General features: G+C 46.0%; 1 protein-coding gene across 9 annotated transcripts in view; it reads right to left on the minus strand.

Annotated features, from left to right (window-relative positions):
* LOC121871529 (paxillin-like) overlaps positions 1-22,188 on the minus strand; it is a 173,279-nt gene that overhangs the window by 57,319 nt on the left and 93,772 nt on the right. For all 9 annotated transcript variants that reach the window (XM_042373960.1, XM_042373956.1, XM_042373958.1 and 6 more), the window contains one exon: positions 8,408-8,498. In XM_042373960.1, the coding sequence (XP_042229894.1) occupies positions 8,408-8,498 (91 nt within the window). The remainder of the gene's footprint in view (positions 1-8,407; positions 8,499-22,188) is intronic.

Below are 22,188 nucleotides of genomic sequence, written 5' to 3' on the forward strand. Positions count from 1 at the left end.
ATGACACATTCTTCCATCCATATGACACATCCTTTCGTCCTTATGACACATCCTTCCGTCCTTATGACACTTCCTTCCGTCCCTGACACATCCCTTCGTCCATGACACATTCTTCCATTCATATGACACATTCTTCCATCCATGACACATCCTTCCGTCCTTATGACACATCCTTCCATCTATGACACATCCTTCCATGCACATGACACATTCTTCCGTCCATGACACATTCTTCCGTCCTTATGACACATCCTTCCATCTATGACACATCCTTCCAAGCACCTAACACATCTTTCCATCTATGTGACACATCCATCCGTCCCTGACACATCCCTTCGTCCATGACATTTCTTTCCATCCATATGACACACACTTCCGTCCATGACACTTCTTCCATCCATATGACACTTCCTTCCCTCCATGACACATCATTCCATCCATATGACACTTCCTTCCCTCCATGACACATCATTCCATCTATGACACACCCTTCCATCCATATGACACTTCCTTCCCTCCATGACACATCATTCCATCCATATGACACTTCCTTCCGTCCATGACACATCATTCCATCCATGACACACCCTTCCATCCATATGACACATCCTTCCATCCATGACACATCCCTCGACTGTAGATTACATCGTCTCAGAAAACCACTGTACACCTTCCAATAAAATGGCAGTTCCCGTGACACCAAACACTTCCGACACTAAACCATGTACAGTATGTTGCTCAGTGTAGCCTAAGTACCACATGAGAGAGAGAGAGAGAGAGAGAGAGAGAGAGAGAGAGAGCATATCAAAACACCTTAGCACCACTTGTCACCCCCTTAACCTAAAAGACACACCTTAGCACCACATGTCACCCCCTTAACCTAAAAGACACACCTCAGCACTACGCGTCGCCCCTCGTGTGTAAAATGTATCCCCTCCCCCTTCACCCCTCCCCCTTCACCCCTCTTCCCCCCTCCCCCGGTCTCAAAGGGGGTCACATCCGTCGCACAACCTCCACACAAATCTTGGCTCCAAGTGGCATCGCTTAGTTCACCATAAACCCATCAGCCGGCGCCCCTCTAAACCATCTCAGCTGGGTTTTTCTCATCTATGTTTTGGGTTCCTGCCCTGACAGGTTCTTGGCTAAGGTGCAGCGTCTCGTCTGTGTGATGTGGTTGGGGTTGATGGGGCCAAACAAATTCTTCTTTAGACAGAGGGTTCTCAAGCACCATCTGTAACTGGTGAAAGATAAGAGGGTCCCCAAGCAACATTACCTTTGATAGGTGGTAGAGAAAGAATTATCAAACACATCTTCTGTATTTGGTGCAGGGAGGAAGGAAAACGATTCTCATACACACCTTTACACGGTGGCAGAAGAGGGAGGGGGCTGGGGGGGGGGACTTTAAAAACACGACGTCTTTAGGTGCTGACGGACGTGGGATTCTCAAGCATCTCTTTTACTTGGTGGCAGATGGAGGGGGGGGGGTTCTAGCTTGGCCTGAGCAAGGTGTACGTGGGGTTGGCATAGGTAGGAAGGATCTTTGTGGATGAGTGGGTGGATGTTTTTAAAAGTCATTTGTGCTGGCATGTGGGGCGTCGCGTCGTGGGGGTTTGAAATTCGCCTCAGTTGGTATGCTGGAGTAAAAGGGCTGCTTATGTGGGTATGTGAATGTTTAAGTTAGTCTACGATGGTATTTTGCCATTAAAGGACCGCCCATGTTGGCGGTAACACTCTCAGTTGGTAGGTCGGAGTGAGCTCACGGGGAGAACGTCATGCCTCGAGTCATCAATATCGGCAGAGCTGTTACCGAACTTGTGGATTTTAGGTCACTCGGGAAGCTTCTATTGGTGAGGAATATAGCTGAGTTACTGGCTAAATATTATAAGAGTCAAAAGTTTATACAGATGGTTCATACAGTCATACTGACCAACAAGAGGTTATCTGACCATGACAGATGCTTTAGGCTGAGTAATATTCTAGTTTACTTTATTGTATGAGGAAAACTTTACCTAGGATTGAAATTAACCCCCGTCGTGTCGTGTCCACTTTGTACCAACAACAGATAATCGGAGTTGGCCGTTTATGTAAAGGCTTCTTCCTCTTGGAGTTACCAGGGATACATATCCAACAAAGGTTATTCACCAACTGTATTAAAACATGGCGTTAACCAGAAAATATGCCACAACGTACATGTTTCCATAATGCCCCGCCGACCTGCTTGGGGACATAAGAGGGAGGTGTTTATCTTGGCTGTGAAGTAAGTGTGGTGTCCTTCGTCAAGGTGGCCGTCGCCGGAAGAAAACTCCAGCAGTAAGTTGGCAGACGACACATCACCTTAGTATTATCCTCCCTTAAAACCTGCCAGGCTAATTTAATGAACACTTTTATGCAGTGCCCCGGGAATCGACAGTTTACCCTCTTACTGTGTATTGTACTGTACTGTACAATGTACATCGTCGGGCCCGGCCAGTGACCCGGCTGCCTGGCTAGAGCTGCTCGTAATCAGGCTCTTTGTGACAGATCAACACGCAGATCTGGGTTAATCTTAAGGAACAAGATGCATCACCATCACATCTGATCTGCTTCTGTGTGTGTGTGTGTACCTTTGTGATCCCTGGCACGTGTGTACATGTGGGCGACCGGACCACCCTCACCTGCCGCCTTGTTTATGTGTAGTTAATAATGTTCTTTACCCAGCAGTGGTGAGGGTGGGCGTCGACCCCAGCCGGGTTAGTGTGCCTTACTTAATATTAATATTAATATTATTATTAGTAGTAGTAGTAGTAGAAGTATTTTATCATTATTATTGCTATATTATTATTGTTGTTGTTATTGAAGAAAACAAGAAAAATAAGGAAAAGAAAACGAGGAAGAAGGAATTAAGAGAAGGAACAGGGAGAGAAAGAAGTCAAAGAGGAGGAGGAGGAGGAAGCCAACGGGGTGAGAAGGAGGTTAAGAGGCCAGACGAGGAAGCCGAAGCAATAAAGATGGATTAAAAATTAGGGTAATGAGCGTGAGTAATACCTCAGGTGGAGGGTGAGAGTGGAGGGTGAGAGTGGAGGTGAGAGTGGAGGTGAGGGTGTGAGTGGAGGTGGAGGTGAGGGTGAGAGTGGAGGTGAGGGTGTGAGTGGAGGTGAGGGTGTGAGTGGAGGTGAGGGTGTGAGGGAGGTGGGGAGGGGTGTGAGTGGAGGGGAGGGGTGTGGGAGGGAGGTGGGGAGGGAGGGGTGTGAGTGGAGGGGAGAGGGGGAGGGAGGGGGAGGTGAGGGGTGGGAGGGAGGTGGGAGGGGTGGTGGAGGTGAGGGGTGTGAGTGGGAGGTGGAGGGGTGTGAGTGGAGGGAGGTGTGTGTGGGAGGGAGGTGAGGGGGAGGGAGGTGGAGGGGGGGGGAGGGAGGTGGAGGTGAGGGGGGGAGGGAGGTGGAGGGAGGTGTGAGGGAGGGGAGGGGTGAGGGAGGTGGGAGGGGTGGAGGAGGGGTGAGGGGGAAAGCGAAAGGGAGGGGGTGGAGGGAGGTGAGGGTGGGGAGGAGGTGAGGGTGTGAGGGGGAGAGGGGTGTGGAGTGGAGGTGGGAGGTAGAGGGGGTGGGGTGAGAGTGGAGGGGTGAGGGGTGGAGGGAGGTGAGGTGGGAGGGAGGTGGAGGTGGAGGGTGGAGTGGAGGTGGAGGTGAGGGTGTGAGTGGGAGGTGAGGGTGTGAGGGAGGGGTGAGGGTGTGAGGGAGGTGAGGGGTGTGGAGGGAGGTGAGGTGGGGGGTAGAGGCGAGGTGGTTTGAGGCTGGGGAGTTGTGGAGGAGGGGGGAGTTGTGGAGGAGGGGAGAGGTGGAGGAGGAGGGGGAGGGCACACATTAGGGGGGGATGAGTGTTTACCTGCATGACGTGTGTGTGTGTTCCCTGACCTGGCTGACCCAATTACCTGCACCGTCCACCTGTCCTCCCCTCTACACCTGCCCTCCTCTCACCTCACACCTGTCGTCCCTCTCATCCTCACAGGCCTCCCTCTCCTCACACCTCTCACACATCACCTGCCAAGCAAAAACTCAACTAGCAGGAAGGAGAGGAGGGGAGGGGAGGGAGGGGGGAGGGGGGACGGGAGGAGAGGAGGGGGGGGGGCGAAGAACAGCCGTGAACAGACAAACTCGAACATGGTGTGAGGACCTCACATATCCTTACAGTAATCCCATTAAAGGCTGGTTACTGAACCCAATACGAGACCTTGTTGTGTTGTAGACCAGGTATCGTTAATATACAGTATACGTGTCCGGGCAGTTGATCATATAGACGGACGGAGTGAAAGTGAGGGACGACAACCTGTTTTACTAACATATGAAGTGAACGGCTCCAGCAACAACACACAATGAAGTGAACGGCTCCAGCAACACACACAATGAAGTGAACGGCTCCAGCAACACACACACAATGAAGTGAACGGCCCAGCAACACACACAATGAAGTGAACGGCTCCAGCAACACACACAATGAAGTGAATGGCCTCCAGCAACACACACACGAAGTGAACGGCTCCAGCAACAACACACAATGAAGTGAACGGCTCCAGCAACACACACAATGAAGTGAACGGCTCCAGCAACACACACAATGGATGGAAAGTTCCAGCAACACACACAATGGCGTGAACGGCTCCAGCAACACACACAATGAAGTGAACGGCTCCAGCAACACACACACACAACAAGTGAACGGCCCAGCAACACACACAATGAAGTGATCGGAGCCAGCAACACACACAATGAAGTGAACGGCTCCAGCAACACACACAATGAAGTGATCGGAGCCAGCAACAACACGATGAAGTGAACGGCTCCAGCAACACACACAATGAAGTGAACGGGAGCCAGCAGCACACACAATGAAGTGAACGGCTCCAGCAACACACACAATAAAGTGAACGGCTCCAGTAACACACACAATGAAGTGAACGGCTCCAGCAACAACACACAATGAAGTGAACGGAGCCAGCAGCACACACACAATGAAGTGAACAGCTCCAGCAACACACACACAATAAAGTGAACGGCTCCAGCAATGACACAATGAAGTAGAACGGCTCCAGCAACAACACACAATGAAGTGAACGGCTCCAGTAACACACACACAATGAAGTGAACGGCCCAGCAACACACACAATGAAGTGAACGGCTCCAGCAACACACACAATGAAGTGAACGACTCTGGCAACACACAATGAAGTGCGAACGACTCCAACAACACACACAATGAAGTGAACGGCTCCAGCAACAACACACAATGAAGTGAACGGCTCCAGCAACACACACAATGGTGTGAACGACTCCAGCAACACACACAATGAAGTGAACGACTCCAACAACACACACAATGAAGTGAACGGCTCCAGCAACAACACACAATGAAGTGAACGGCTCCAGCAACACACACAATGAAGTGAACGGCTCCAGCAACACACACAATGAAGTGAACGGCTCCAGCAACACACACAATGGTGTGAACGACTCCAGCAACACACACAATGAAGTGAACGACTCCAACAACACACACAATGAAGTGAACGGCGCCAGCAACACAGTCAAGTGAATGGCTCCAGCAACACACACAACGAAGTGAACGGCTACAGCAACACACACATTGACTACACTGTTACAGCCACACCCCTAGTAGTGAATTCCAACCACGACCGAGTCTTCTGATCACCTGAACATTACATACACCTGGTTATTTCACACGAATATCAACAACCCTAAAACTAACCTAACCAAATATGAGTTAGCCTAATTTTACATATCCTACCCTAACCAAATATAACCTTCACCTAACCTAACCTCACCTAACACCCCCCACCAGGTAACGTTAAGGTGGTTAATCTACAGGTGAAATAAACTCGGGTGTCTAATCTTCACGTCAACCGCCGCTATACTGTATATGCTAACCATGACTGACACCAATAATATATTCACAATAATTCGTCGTTCGTATCCCCTGAACTAATTAATTCATCATTCTAAATCTTCTACTTCTCGAAAACCTTGTAGAAGTGGACCTGAAGGAGACCCCCACCGCCCCCACACCAGCAGCTGAAAGTTCTGGATCCTGGTATTATGAATTGTGTGGCTTCTAAGTGGCGTGGCATCAGTGACAGCCGAGATAGGTGGAGGAGGCGGCGGACCATTCACTGCCTGACAGATAGACGCCGCTCACCATCCCCCCCCCACCCCCCACTAAAGTACGTGTGTGTGCCAGAGAGAGAGTGTGTGTGTGTTCCTGCTTCTCTACAAAGTTAGGTTACGACGACACTGCCCACCTAACACTACCCACCTAAGATACATTCCATTCTAGGAACAGCAACCAAACTTAGGATTACAATAACAAAACTCGAACAATATAGCCATGATTACAATTACATTAAGAACATGATCGATTACATTAAGATTAGTGTGTTAGCGTCTTGTTAACACCCTACCTCTCCCCTGTTCACAAACAACACAGTAAGGTCGCTACTTAAATCTGTATGGACAAATATTTTTTTACTTAATTATTTAATTCTTCCTCTACAATCTTTAAGTGCGTTGATCACCTTAAGCTTAGACACCCAATTTGATATCACCTGAAGAATAACCAACCCTAACGCCAACCTAACCTAACCTAACCAACCCTAACGCCAACCTAACTTAACCTAACATAACCAACCCTAACGCCAACCTAACCTAACCTAACCAACCCTAACGCCAACCTAACCTAACCTAACATAACCAACCCTAACGCCAACCTAACCTAACCTAACATAACCAACCCTAACGCCAACCTAACCTAACCTAACCTAACCAACCCTAACGCCAACCTAACCTAACCTAACATAACCAACCCTAACGCCAACCTAACCTAACCTCGTCAGGCAGCGGTGGGTGTGTAATATTCAGGAGATCCAAATACGGTAATAACTTTGCGTGTGATCATAGAGCAAAATACCACTCATTTCGTGTTATTGTTGGAGTTATCTCTACACGAGTCATACCCTGCACACACACCTTACACTCTTATTACACCCGTTTACTACATAACACTACACCCACGTACTACATAACACTACATCCGCGTACTACATAACACTACACCCGCGTACTATATAACACTACACCCACGTACTACATAATACTACACCCACGTACTACATAATACTACACCCACGTACTACATAACACTACACCCACGTACTACATAACACTACACCCACGTACTACATAACACTACACCCGCGTACTACATAACACTACACCCGCGTACTACATAACACTACACGTTTACCACATAACACCCACGTACTACATACTACACCTGCTACTACATAACACTACACCCGCGTGCCATAACACTACACCTGCGTACATAACACTACACCTGCGCACTACACTACCTGCGTACTACATAACACTACACCCACGTACTACATAACACTACACCCACGTACTACATAACACTACACCTGCGTACTACATAACACTACACCTGCGTACTACATAACACTACACCCACGTACTACATAACACTACACCTGCGTACTACATAACACTACACCTGCGTACTACATAACACTACACCTGCGTACTACATAACACTACACCTGCGTACTACATAACACTACACCCAACTACTACACCTGCATACTACATAACACTACACCTGCGTACTACATAACACTACACCTGCGTACTACATAACACTACACCCGCGTACTACATAACACTACACCCACGTACTACATAACACTACACCTGCGTACTACATAACACTACACCTGCGTACTACATAACACTACACCCACGTACTACATAACACTACACCCACGTACTACATAACACTACACCCACGTACTACATAACATTACACCCACGTACTACATAACACTACACCCACGTACTACATAACACTACACCCACGTACTACATAACACTACACCCGCGTACTACATAACACTACACCCGCGTACTACATAACACTACACCTGCGTACATAAACACACCTGCGTACTACATAACACTACACCCACGTACTACATAACACTACACCTGCGTACTACATAACACTACACCTGCGTACTACATAACACTACACCTGCGTACTACATAACACTACACCCACGTACTACATAACACTACACCTGCGTACTACATAACACTACACCTGCGTACTACATTACACTACACCTGCGTACTACATAACACTACACCTGCGTACTACATTACACTACACCTGCGTACTACATAATACCCTAACATAGTTGTTCTACTACACGTTCATATATTGTGGTGTGAGTCTCCCTCCACTAACACTCATACTACGGCTGGGTACTACAACACACATCGCTGTACTACATAAACACACTCTACCACACAGTACAGTACAGTATATAACCCGCACTACTCACTCGTTGGTTTCCACACTGTTCAGTTCATCCAGGAGGGAGTCAACAGAGGGCCTCGACCCGTTGACGGTACCGTTGGTAGCGGCACCAGGTTCTGTTGGAACAAAACAGTAACTATGTAGTCTTGCCGTAAATACACAACATATACAGTAGTCTTAACATGCAAATAAAAACAACTATTTAGTGGTGACATACAAATAAATATTTAGTCTTGACATAAACACACTAGTACAGCAGCTGATGGCGTGTTTGTGTACAAATACGGGACCTAAATTTATCTTTAGATTATGAAAACAGACATATTAAAGGTTCGGAAAAATGTAAGTGGACATGCAAGAGTCTGTCAGAACTCTAGATATAGTCACACCAACATTGTCACACTGTAAAAAAAAAAGTGCGCGTATCTGTGGGGTCCATACAATTCACTTTCACAGCTCCAACTTCTTTGTATTTCACTCAATATATTCCCAAATTGATCTGAATGTTGCCAATAAGTAGGAAAACAAGTGACTAGCGTTTCATAAGATTCCCAATGTTGGTTAGGAAGGTAATCAACGCTCAGTCTCAGTTACATAGTCCTTGGGTGAGGGTTTATACATATTGACATCATGTATGGCAGGACCAGAACTAGCACGTCTCAAGAAACCAAAAGGAGCACTCCCCCTTACATTCCTGATACAGGGACACACGATAACACAAGGTAACACAAGATAATACAAGGTAACACAAGATAGCACAATATAACACATGGTAACACAAGGAAACACACAGTAACACAAGGAAACACACAGTAACACAAGGTAACACAATATAACACATGGCAACACAAGGTAACACACAGTAACACAAGGTAACACAATATAACACATGGCAACACAAGGTAACAAAAGGTAACGCAATATAACACAAGGTAACACAAGGTAAACAAACAGCGTGGATGAAGTGGGTTGTCAGGATGAGGAAGTGGAACGCTCTCCTACAACCACCACCACATCTGCTCCGGCTGCCAACAACCACATCATCCACACAAGCATCATCAATCTAACCCCTAAAATGTGTGTGTGTGTGTGTGTGTGTGTGTGTGTGTGTGGGGCAGTGACCAGCAGATCACCTGAGGATTAGCCCCCACCCCATTCCCCCACTCACTCCTACCGGCTTAATTCACCCCCATGATAAAAAATTCTTAACCTTACCTTAGGGGGTTAGGTTAGGTTAATATTCAGGGTAAATTAGGCTGGAGAGACTAATCTTCTTCAGATAATCCACAATCCCTAACCCGTACTCTTAAGTTACATTCCTAAATGAAGTCTCAATTCTATCGATTATGTCATCCTTAAAACAGTATTTCCTTATTAAGTTACTGTGTCCACCTTGAGCAGTTACTTCACAGCCGCCGAGTTACTGGGCCAAGATGGGATCTCTGGCAGGGTGTCGTGATGGACTGAAGAAGCATTTCCTTAACCCTGGTGTAACTCTCCCACTTTTCACCCTAAAATAATCCTCCTCGGCTCTGGGTCTTCCCGTCACTGGGGAATTTTCACCCTGAAGTAATTGTTTCAGACGGCAGGGGGGGGGGAGGGAAGAGGAGGGTGGTGATGATCATCTGTGCCAAGATAATGTGTGTGTTCATTACTGTACATTCGGTGGTAATGCTCTCTCTCTCTCTCTCTCTCCACATTTCACGGGTTCGTATACCTGTAAATGAAACACTCAGTATATTTATGAAGCAAAAACAATATTCTTGTCTGTGTTAACACTACATCTTCTTAAATCCTTTGAACTATCTTACTAAAATCTTCCACACACATGTGTGTGTGTATGTGTGTGTGTGTGTGTGTGTGTGTGTGTGTGTGTGTGTGCGTGTGTGTGTCACCATCACTACACTCCACCTGCTACACTCTCTCACCAACACCTACACTACACCTAGCTCTTCCTGCTCATGCTGGTGGTGACTATGTTTAAAAGAATTACACAAATTATGGTCGTTGTGATAATTACATGTTGAGTGTTAATACTAATACATGACAATAATTATAAAAGAAAATTGCAATAATAATACAAATAACAACAACGACAATGCTACTACTAATAATAATAGAACTTATATTTTCATCATCCACTGTCATAAAAATGCAAGTTTTGATTTCTCTCACATTCATGGGGTGACGTTCTCGAACTCACTAAACAGGTGACGTCATCCACGCGAGGAATTAGTTCATCGTACTTTAAGAGGGAAAAGTCGTGCTCGAGAGGCGAGAAAGTCGTGGTGAGGAGCAGTTTGTCGCTGTACTGAGAAGAGACGGAAGTCCTTTTTTTTACCGCTGTGGTAAATATAACAAACTGGTGTATAAGTGAAGCACTCCGGAGAAATATTTCACTGGCAGGGAACACCTGGACCCCGCTGCGAGTAAACACACACACACGTCCCAATATAGAAGATGTTTATTGTAAGGATTAGGCTCAACTTTATACTACCACAAATTAGTTAACACACATCGCTTAAAACATTAGTATCCAAGTTATTCGGTATAATACAACGTGAAGGTGGCGGCGCGACTCAGTGACAACAAAAGATTTAAAGTTTGCAATCACCTCTCGTCCCGTGAAATGTGTTTAATTTATCCTTTCGTCCGGCACTAACCAAGACAACTTTCTCACCAACATTTATATCCCCCCCCCCATACGTTCATAGGATAGATCAAAGAAAACAAGACATCGCCAACAAGGGAGGAAATGGCGGGGAATTATTGTTATAGGGTAAAATACATCTAAGAAAAAAGTACAGAAACAAGAAGATATAACTTACACAAAAGCTCTTTCATATTTCCTCAACTGATGCACAGACCCACATAATAGTGAACTCCTTAACTTCAACGCCGTTTCAAAATGTTTCAGATCAATTCAGGTTAAACATTATCATTATATACGAAACGATGCCACTGTACACGATCCACTATTAATCGTCCCGTGCTACCTAACGTGACACTTTTTGTCCTCACGCGTTCCCTTACATAATCCGCCCATGGTGTTCCTCTCGCTCTCCTCCCTCCAGCAGCCATCAAGATACTTCTCCACACAAGTACACAAAATGAGTCTTATTTTTTAAGTCATCAGCCAGGGTAAGTATATCTTGGCCGCTCAAGGAGATGTGTGGGCAGATTAGGGTCAGAAATAGGCTCTCGTTACACACACACACACACACACACACACACACACACACACACACACACACACACACACACACACACACACACACACACACACACACTCTCTCTCCCCTGGATCCTCAAAACACCCCTAATTAATTTTTTTTTAGTTGCGTCAGCAGCTCTATGTACACGAACTATAAAGTTAGATAGTTATTTACAGCTGAGTGGACTGGGAGTGCCCCGGGATGGAACCAGAGACCCTAAGGACATGAGGCAAGCTATATATCCACTGGCCGCCGCGCCCCTTACAAATACTAAGAAATTCTTTTTTGTCTCACCGTGACTGTGACAAACATCCCCGTCTTAGATCTTAACTTAAAGATCACTTCTCCCAACCTAAAAACAATCCCCCACACGTACTGTATACATAACATACACTGGTAAGATCAGGCCAAGGGGAGTACTGCACTGACTAAACGCTGCATACAACAGGCGAAACAGATGAGGGTGAGGCTGACAAGTGCTGCCCAACCCACCAATACTTGTTAGAAATATTTCCATTATATTGAGATCAAGAAACCAACTATTATTGTGTGGCTACATGAGCATCACCGCAGCTCTACTATAAACCTAAATTTATCTTTGTATTCCTGAATAAAATGTATTATGAATCTGAATGTTAATATCATAAAATATTGCTGTTCTTAGTCTTAATTATACTTTTGTGGATAATGAAGGTAGTGTACAGTATATACCATGAAGACAGAGGGTGACAAGTAAATATACAGAAAGAGTTTGTAGGACTAGAAAACCAATATTGACACACGGCTGCCAGTAAAGATGGCCGCCGCCCCACAGTCAACTCCTCGGGGCCATAACTGGCCACGGAGACAATATCGATTACTGAGCTCCTTTGACAGCTTGTTGTGATATATCCACACACTTAATTTAGTTAAAATCATTTTCTATTTTGTTAATAAGTTCACAATTCCCGCACAGACACACGGACATATATCCCTTGCTGCTGGGAACAACTAGAGAAGAGATGAAGGGTGGCGTGACAGGTGGCAGACAACTGTTCTTCTTCACTAACAACAACACTAACAGGTCATAATGAAAATGGAACACAACACAGGCAAATATAATGTGAAGTTGTAAACAAATGTTTTAGGCGAGAGTCTCCTGCCAGATAAACACACCACGTGCATTAGGTGGTGTGGTGTCCGGAAGTAACACCCTCCAGGGCTTATTATAGTGCCTGTCACCACCATACACACACACACACACACACACACACACACACACACACACACACACACACACACACACACACACACACACTTGCTTTTGCCTGTTTACCCCCAGAAGCCTGATGCACTGAGATTCTTGACAAGTTTCTCTATATTGATTTGAACCCTTATCTACTTTTCTTATAACATAATATAGTGTTGTAAAGGTGTGTAGAGTAAGTGTTTACTTGTTATGAGGCAACATTAGGGAAGGTGTGAACCTTCCTCAAATGTTCCAGTATCCAGTAATAATATGGATTTACTCCAACCTTACCCGAAGACGCAAAAAAAATAAATAAATAAATAAATAAAAAATAAATCAATAAATAATAATGAAGAGTAAGGAACTAAGTGACGGTGGCCTCACTAGAGTTCATATTCACTATCCTGTGTTTGCGAAAATAGTTGTATGTCTTCCCCTGACCTACAGACGAAGACGCTGCCTGGTGAAGGTGACCAGCGAGTGTCTCATGATGGCACACAATGACCACCACCGCCTATCACACTTGTGTACTGTACATGGTGGACCAGAGAATAGGCTACCAACTTGATCAGGTGAAGACAACAGTGATCTACTGAAGATTAAACACCCCAACTTATTTCAGCTGAATATTAACCACCCTTACGCTACCCTAACTTAACCAACCTATACCCTATCTTAACCTAACCTAAACTAACCCCCCCACCCAAAAGTAGTGTTAGGGTGATTAATCTTCAGATGATCCGACAATGATAGGGAATAGTGCAAGACAAAAGTATACGAAGCGACAGGAATGTGATGCAACACACACACACACACACACACACACACACACACACACACACACACACACACACACACACACACACACACACACACTTGCCACTGGAGACCTTACGTTAATATCTCTTTACGTTTCGTTTTAGAGGCACCGCAAAAGCTGCTACAAATATGAGTACAAAAATTAAATGAAGAGAAAACGAAAATTGCTGTAAGGTGAAGAAAGAAAGTTGTCAAAAAGGGCGCTCCAGTTCCCGCCGCCCCACAACAAACAAACAATCCTTCCTTACTGGGAAGTCTTGTCATATATCCACAATACCGAGTTTGGTTAAAAATCCATTGTTATTTGTTGACGTCATCATGTAAACAATCATGGAGGGAGAGACCAAAAGCATGTTTTCCTGAGTCTCCGTCCCAGCACAGCGGCAGCCCAGTATGGGAATGTTGGCCAGATCAACTGTAAGCGATGTTTAGTAAACAGGCCGCGAGCAAATGACAGCAGGTAAGACAACAGGTGTAAAGCCGTGCATGGCGCCAAGCACGCAGTCACCATCACCCCCCAGTCCCTACAGGTATAGGTGTGCTTCATCCTGTTGTGGTCGGGTGCTGGTGGTGGTAGGAGGGGGAGGTGAGGTGCTGGTGGTGGAAGGAGGGGGAGGTGGGGTGATGGTGGTGGGGAGGGTGTATTAGGATGATGATGGTGGTGGGGAGGTAGTGATGGGATAATGGTGGTGGGGAGAGGGTAGTGGAGAGGTGGTAGTTGGATGATGGTGGTGGGGAGGGTGTAGTGGAGACGTGGTAGTTGGGTGATGGTGGTGGGGAGGGGGTAGTGGAGACGTGGTAGTTGGATGATGGTGGTGGGGAGGGTGTAGTGGGGTGTTGGTGGTGGTGGGAAGGGTGTAGTGGTGGTGGTGCTTTTAAGCTACTCAACCCTCATGTTTATGTCTCTACACAAACGTACCTTTCTCTAATATTATTGTCGTTGACTATATTCTTTATTTCATGTTTATCCGTCGCCGTGGACGGCGAGGGACATAATTATACAGAGCAGTAATGTTCAGTACGAGCTGATTATATTGCTGCACACCCCTCATACCTCACGAGCCTATATCAATATTTAAACATATCGACAACAGGTCACTATAACTCTGGGCTATAATACTTTATCTTGGGTTATGTTTTTTAATAATATTTGCCTTTGACTCATTTTAGATGGTTAACCATTGCTGTTACTTAATGGCGGGTGAGCCGTGTACTGTATTGCGGTCACCAATACGGTTTTCCTTATTTTTCTCTTTCTCTTCCGGGTATGTGCATTTTATTTTATTTATTTATTTTATTTTTTGGTGGAGATAGAGTGGGTGAAAGAAGATTAGGGGTGGAGGAAGGAAGTTATAGTTCGGAAATTGAAGAAATTTGGGAGGCGGTAGGAAGAGGCGGGCTGACCTTCCTGTGGGTTAGGGTTGTGTCCTGGGTTAGTTATTATCTGTCGGTACAGGCACTAGACATCCTACCCTATCCAATATATGGGTGTTTTGAGGGCCTTATTTCAAATTCCGCCGACCCTACTGGCGGATGCTGGTCTAGGGAGGTTGTCTATTGCCTGGCCGTATAGATCGGGGGTGGTAATGGACCTTTTGAGATTTGGTCACTTTTTGGAAACCATGTATGGTTGTTGTCGTTGTCTGGTGGGAGTCTTTGGAGGAGTTCTTGCTCTGATCGTTTTATCTTTTGTCCGACTCTGCTGGCCAGGGTGTGTAGCTGCTGGGTGATGGGTTTTATTCTCAGGTCTCTATGTATCTCGGTTGTTGTTCTGGTGAAGGGGTATCTTTCACCTGTGACGAATCTCAGGGCTTCATTTTGGATCACCTGTAAATTTAATAATTGGGTGGTGCTCATAATAAGAAGACGTACTGCTGGGTAAGTTAATATCGGTGTGATGAGTGATGTAACCAAGCGGAGTTTTATTTTCTCAGGAAGAGCGTTAAAGCGGTATAGTTTTCTCAGCTCTCTTCTTTCCTTTTCCTTCCTGGTGTGGACATGATGGGAGTAACCTGTCGTTACTGGTGTTAGGGCAATAATGGCCTTTTTAAACTTAGTCGGGAAGTATCCCGAGGCCAGGCAGGCGTTCAGCGTGGTTCTCAGTCTCTCCATGGCCGGGTTGTTTATGTGGCTGAGGATCTCCTTGGTGGTGCTAGAGTAGCCAGGGGCTTTACTCTTGGAATTAGAGATGGCTGTATTGAGTTCTTCCGAGGTGACTGGTTTGGACAGTGGGTTGTCCCCTCTCATATCCTCCTATTTGATTTCTGGGGAAGGCTGAGTGCGGTGTGTCTGGCCCCGGAGTTCATCAAGGACGAGCTCCTCGTGGGAACCATCAAACCCCCTGTTCTCTCTATTTTTGATTCGGAAGATGTTCCTCCATATGTCCTTGAATATGTGTTCTTTGTCTTGATCGTCTTATAGTTTACTTCCTGTGTGGTCAGTTATATATGGTGACTCGTTGGGGCTGGAACCTTTCAGTCTCTTAACACGAAGCCAGAATTCTCCTGGGTCGTTGTATGTTTATGATATGGTGTTCAAATATTTCGGCCCCTTTGTGGTTGCTTTGTTCCAGAGATCTTGTTTTATTTCCTTCGGTATTCTTCTGTATGTATTTTAGCTTGCGATATTCCAACCATGGGTCTCGGCTCTCTGTTGTAGCAGTTGGAAATAGTTTGTGAGGGCTATGAGTTCTGGAGTCTGTCGTGGGTGTGGGAGTGTTCTGTTGCATTTGAGAGGGGTGGCCTTTTGGTAGGCTGTTCCTATGGGTTCACATCATGTGTTGATTTCTTTGTCTATTTTCTTCACCGGCTGGTTGTCTATGGTATAAGGGAATGTCATGTCCTTGGCCTGAAATTTGGCTGTAGCTTTTTCGTTGAATAGTTCCCAGTTGGTGCGCTTGGCGATTCTCCGTGGTGGAGCTGGTATAGTTATTAATGTTACGGAGATGGTCATGATTATACGTAGGTGATCGCTAGAGATTACAGGGCCTTGTTCAACGAGGTAGTTGTTGAAGCATCTGCCATTTGTTATTGCTATATCTGGAGTAATGGCCGAATTCCTACTGTAGAACGTGGGGAAGTCCGGGCCTATTAGCTGGGCTTTTTTGTCTGTTATGGGACCAGCGAGGCCTCTTCCAACATTGTTAGTTGTCCTCTTACCATCTAATAGAGGATGTCTGGCGTTCATGTCCCCAATGATGTAGGTTGGGTGGTTGTATGATAGGAGTCTGTGGAGTCCCCGCAAGGCAGGTAGCCCCTGCGTGGTGGGAGGTAGGTTGTGGCTGTAATGATTGGCCCTGTGGTCAGGTTGATTTGAACAGAACGAGTTTCAGAGGTGAAGTCGAATCTGATTCTGTGGTGGACATATTTTTTTTATGGCGATGGCCACCCCATCATTCTGCTCCTCTGATAGGTTTGATTTATGGATCTTGTAACCAAATATTTTCAATTCCTCATACGCCTTTTGGTCGTGTGAGTTTATGAGTATAATGTCTGGGTCAACTTGGCTGTACTGGTTGAACAAACTGAGCTTATTAGTTTTCCAGTGGAGGACGTTAAGTTGCATTATTTTCACTGCCTTAGGTAACATGTTTCTCGTTCCTGGTTTTAGTGGTTTGGTCCCTGTGCGTCGATTCTTCGTGGTTTTGATCTTCGTTCTGGTTGTCTTTTTGATGCAGTTTGTGAAATCGAACCGTTTTTGTTTAATGGTCTCGGGGATGGCCACCTCGGAAGTGGAGTGGTCGTACTTCCATATCATCTTGCCATCAATTACTCCCTTTGCAACTTCATCACGTGTACAGTCCTCGTTGATGAGGTTTGTACGTAGATGCATAGCTTCAAATCTTTACCTGATAGATCGATTGGAGTCTGAGAGACAAGTATTGTCTCTGGTGTGGGTACTTGTGTATCCACATTTGAGACTTCTGTTGCCTCCTCTGAGATTGTTGTAGTCAGGTTAGCTAGGTTAGGTTAGGTTGGGTTGAGTAAGCTAGGTTGTGTTAAGTAACCTAGGTTGTGCTAGCTAGCTTCTCTTACGTTAAATTAGGTTAGGTTTGTTTAATATAGGTTAGGTTAGGTTAGTGTCTGAATGTTGAATCACGAGGTGAAATGAGCGGTGGTGACTAATCTTAAGGTGATCCCATAAGACGTCCCCCTCACCCAGTGCTGGCGGCAACTGAGCCACGACACCAAAATAAATCATTAAAGTCGTTTGTTCAGAATATTTTAACCCACTTTTCACCTTTTATAATTATTTTAACTGTCACCTTCTCCTAAGGTTGTTGACATCGATGTAAATACTGGCATGACACAAGCTGTACGAGGCAGTCTCACTCACGTAGGCAACAATGCCTCTCATGCCACTGGCGGTGAAGTAGTGTTTTAAACCTGATTTTTTTTAATATCACTCCGGCAGTAGAAGCAATAGTGGCATGTTAATCAACCATAAAACGTGACAGTTATTCCCTGCCAAGATTTACACGTGAAATTCTGGCAATGTTCATAGAAAACGCCAAAATTTATATGGCGACTCTAGTATACTGTATATTCATGGCAAACGCTGATTACTATCGAAGTCGGACTTTCTCCTCGAGTCACTGAACGACACCAACATCCCGGAAAGATAGGCAGAGAAAATACTATATAACCTCTAAACTCTGTGACGGGGTAACATAAACAACAAAAGCCACAGGAAAAGGTTCAACTAATGTATATCAGCACTTAGAGGATAATAAACGCTGACGTATACAGTACACCTGTCAGTAGTACTGTGTGTGTGTGTGTGTGTGTGTGTGTGTGTGTGTGTGTGTGTGTGTGTGTGTGTGTGAACAAGATAATAATGAATTTTCAACAAACTCTACAAGTCAATAACAATCACATCTCATCCGCATTTGATCACCAATAGCTACAGGCATTACTGTCCACGTCACTCACCACACTCATCATACCACTCATCACACTCATCACACCCATCACCACACCACTCATCACACCCATCACCACACCACTCATCACACCCATCACCACACCACTCATCACACCCATCACCACACCACTCATCACACCCATCACCAGACCACTCATCACACCCATCACCAGACCACTCATCACACCCATCACCACACCACTCATCACACCCATCACCACACCACTCATCACACCCATCACCAGACCACTCATCACACCCATCACCACACCACTCATCACACCCATCACCAGACCACTCATCACACCCATCACCACACCACTCATCACACCCATCACCAAGGGTCTCCCAGGTCCAGGCTCCCTCTCAACTCCCTGAAGCTCGACCAATAAACACTGGTCTTGGCAGCCATCACTTGTTTACTGAAGCTTCACCGAGTAGCAACAACACCTCCTCACTCCACCAATACCACACTATTATTATTATACCCTTGGATGGGTTCACAGGTTGCGCCCGTCGTGGTGTTCGTCTCCTGACCTCTGTGTCAACCCGTTAACCAGCGAAAAGTTGGACAGAAACTCTTGAAGAATTGGTACTGTGCGGCCATTGTCCACCCTCACCCAAGAGCTTTGAAAACAATGGATAAGTCATGATCCCAGTATTGTAACCAGGAAAGTGAGGGCCGGTGATGTACTCTGACTCTAACCGGACACACACACACACACACACACACACACACACACACACACACACACACACACACACACACACACACACACGCACACACACACACACACACCATCACTACCATCATCACTACCACCATCACCACGCATCTTAACTACCACCATCATCACTACCACCATCACCACACATCTTAACTACCACCACCATCACTACCACCATCATCACTACCACCATCACCACACATCTTAACTACCACCACACATCTTAACTACCACCACCATTACTACCACCATCATCACTACCACCATCACCATGCATCTTAACTACCACCCATCACTACCACCATCATCACTACTACCATCACACATCTTAACTACCACCACCATCACTACCACCATCACCACACATCTTAACTACCACCATCATCACTACCACCATCACTACCACCATCATCACTACAACCACCATCACTACCACCATCATCACTACCACCACCATCACTACAACCACCATCACTACAACCACCACCAGACATCTTAACTACTACCACCATCACCACACATCTTAACTACCACCACCATCACTACCACCCATCACTACCACCACCATCACTACCATCATCATCACTACCACCATCACCACGCATCTAAACTACCACCATCATCACTACCACCATCACCACACATCTTAACTACCACCACACATCTTAACTACCACCACCATCACTACCACCATCATCACTACCACCATCACCATGCATCTTAACTACCACCATCATCACTACCACCATCACCACGCATCTTAACTACCACCATCATCACTACCACCATCATCACTACTACCATCACACATCTTAACTACCACCACCATCACTACCACCATCACCACACATCTCAACTACCACCATCATCACTACCACCATCACTACCACCACCATCACTACATCCACCACCACACACCTTAACTACCACCATCACCACCACTAAACAACTACCACCATCACTATAATAACTACACTACACCACACTACACAATATTCCAACCCTACTACACTACACCACACTACACAATATTCCACCTCTTACTACATTATTCTCGGCTCAGATCTCTTAGGCTGAACGCTAGTAAGTGCTCGGGACTTTGTTAATTATGGATGCTCTTGATATCTTCGAATATACTGTGTCCATCAGTTACAGCAGCGACCTTGACCTCAGCAGTAGCAGTTCCCAAGACTCTCCAGCAGTTAAGATGGATGACAGTCACCTTCCTCGAGTCAGTTATAACGACATCACGAACCAGAGAGTGTTAGGACAGGGAGTGTACGGCATAGCCCGTCTTGTGAGTCTCAAGCTGGCCAATGGAGGGGTAGTCCCGGCCGTCGCCAAGACCTCCCACGAGGGCCAGTCTCTCATGGCCGAGGCCCTGGCGCTCTACCATCTTAATGGGGCTGGTGGTGCCCCTGTCCTTTATGGCGTCACCAGTGAAGACCCTCAGGCATTGGTTATGGAGTACTGTAGCGGCGTCACAGTTGACAAATTTTTAGAGTCACATTCTAAAGAAGAGTGCCTCGAGGCCTTCACCTCCATGAGTGAGGCACTCGATCAGCTCCACGCCAAGGGTTACGCTCACCGGGACCTACACGAAGAGAACATTATAATCGACGCCTCCTGCCGTCCATATACCGCACACATAATAGACCTCGGGTTCGCTATAAGACTCAAGAATGATGGACGCGACAGTGACCAACGCATTAAGGGATATGACTGGGACGGCCTCAGCGACATCCTCAAGGTCATTGAAGGGAGATGGCTAACCGCCTTAACGTTACACCTACACTGTATAAACACCTTAGTGCTTTTACCATGGGTCATCTACATAACACTATGCTGATATACTGTAGTCCACTTCTATCGCCACAACACTGTCTTCCTGGACTCTGCCATTGGGATCAGCGTCAACAATTCTGGTCCCAACTATACCGCCCTTCAGGATTTATTGAACAGTCTCCAAAACTGGGCCACCAACAACCATGTCACCATCAACCATACCAAGACCATGGTTATGCACATCAACCTCTCCTTCGACATTGTCCCACCTCCTTCCATTACTCTAGGTCCGAACACACTCCAGGTTGTAGATTCCACGAAGCTCCTCGGCGTCACCATAGACAACAAACTAAATTGGAAACCACACGTCAGTGAAGTTATCAAATCCTCCAGTTTCCGTCTCCACCTCCTCCGTTGACTCAAGTCCCTCGGAGTTCCTGCACACTCCTCAGTGTTTACACAACATTCATACTTCCCAAGCTCACCTATGCCTCCCCCCACCTGGTCTCCTCCCTAAATGCCACACAACGTAAACACCTAGAAAAAGTGCAAAAGAGGGCATGCAAGATTATTCTCTCCCCTTCCTACTCCACATATCAAGAAGCGCTCAACACACTGACCCTTTCGACTCTCACTGACCATCACCACGACCTCATCTGCAAATTTGGTAAGAAGTTTCTACACCATCCCCGACACCGGCTCCTACTACCACCTGAGATCCCTTGTCCGAGAATTGCTGTTCCACACCACAACCGCATCCAGCCCATACGTGCACGAACTGATCGCTATAAGAACAGCCCAGTCCCAACTATTGTAAAAATTATCAATAACTTGTAATAAATCAGTGTATTCACTCCCAGTAAACACTGCTCCTTACACTGTCACTATGTTGAAATGAACTGTAGTCTGAGCTTTTCCCCATCTAGTTATTATATGTCTCATTTGTGTCATACATTATTTGTAATTCAACCCATCCCCAAATATAACTGTATTCAACCCTCCAGCTCCTTCCATCACACACACACACACACAACACACACACACACACACACACACACACACACACACACACACACACACACACACACACACACACACACACACACAC

This window comes from Homarus americanus, unplaced genomic scaffold, assembly GCF_018991925.1.
Source record: "Homarus americanus isolate GMGI-L3 unplaced genomic scaffold, GMGI_Hamer_2.0 scaffold45698, whole genome shotgun sequence".
Classification (NCBI taxonomy): Eukaryota; Metazoa; Arthropoda; class Malacostraca; order Decapoda; family Nephropidae; genus Homarus; species Homarus americanus.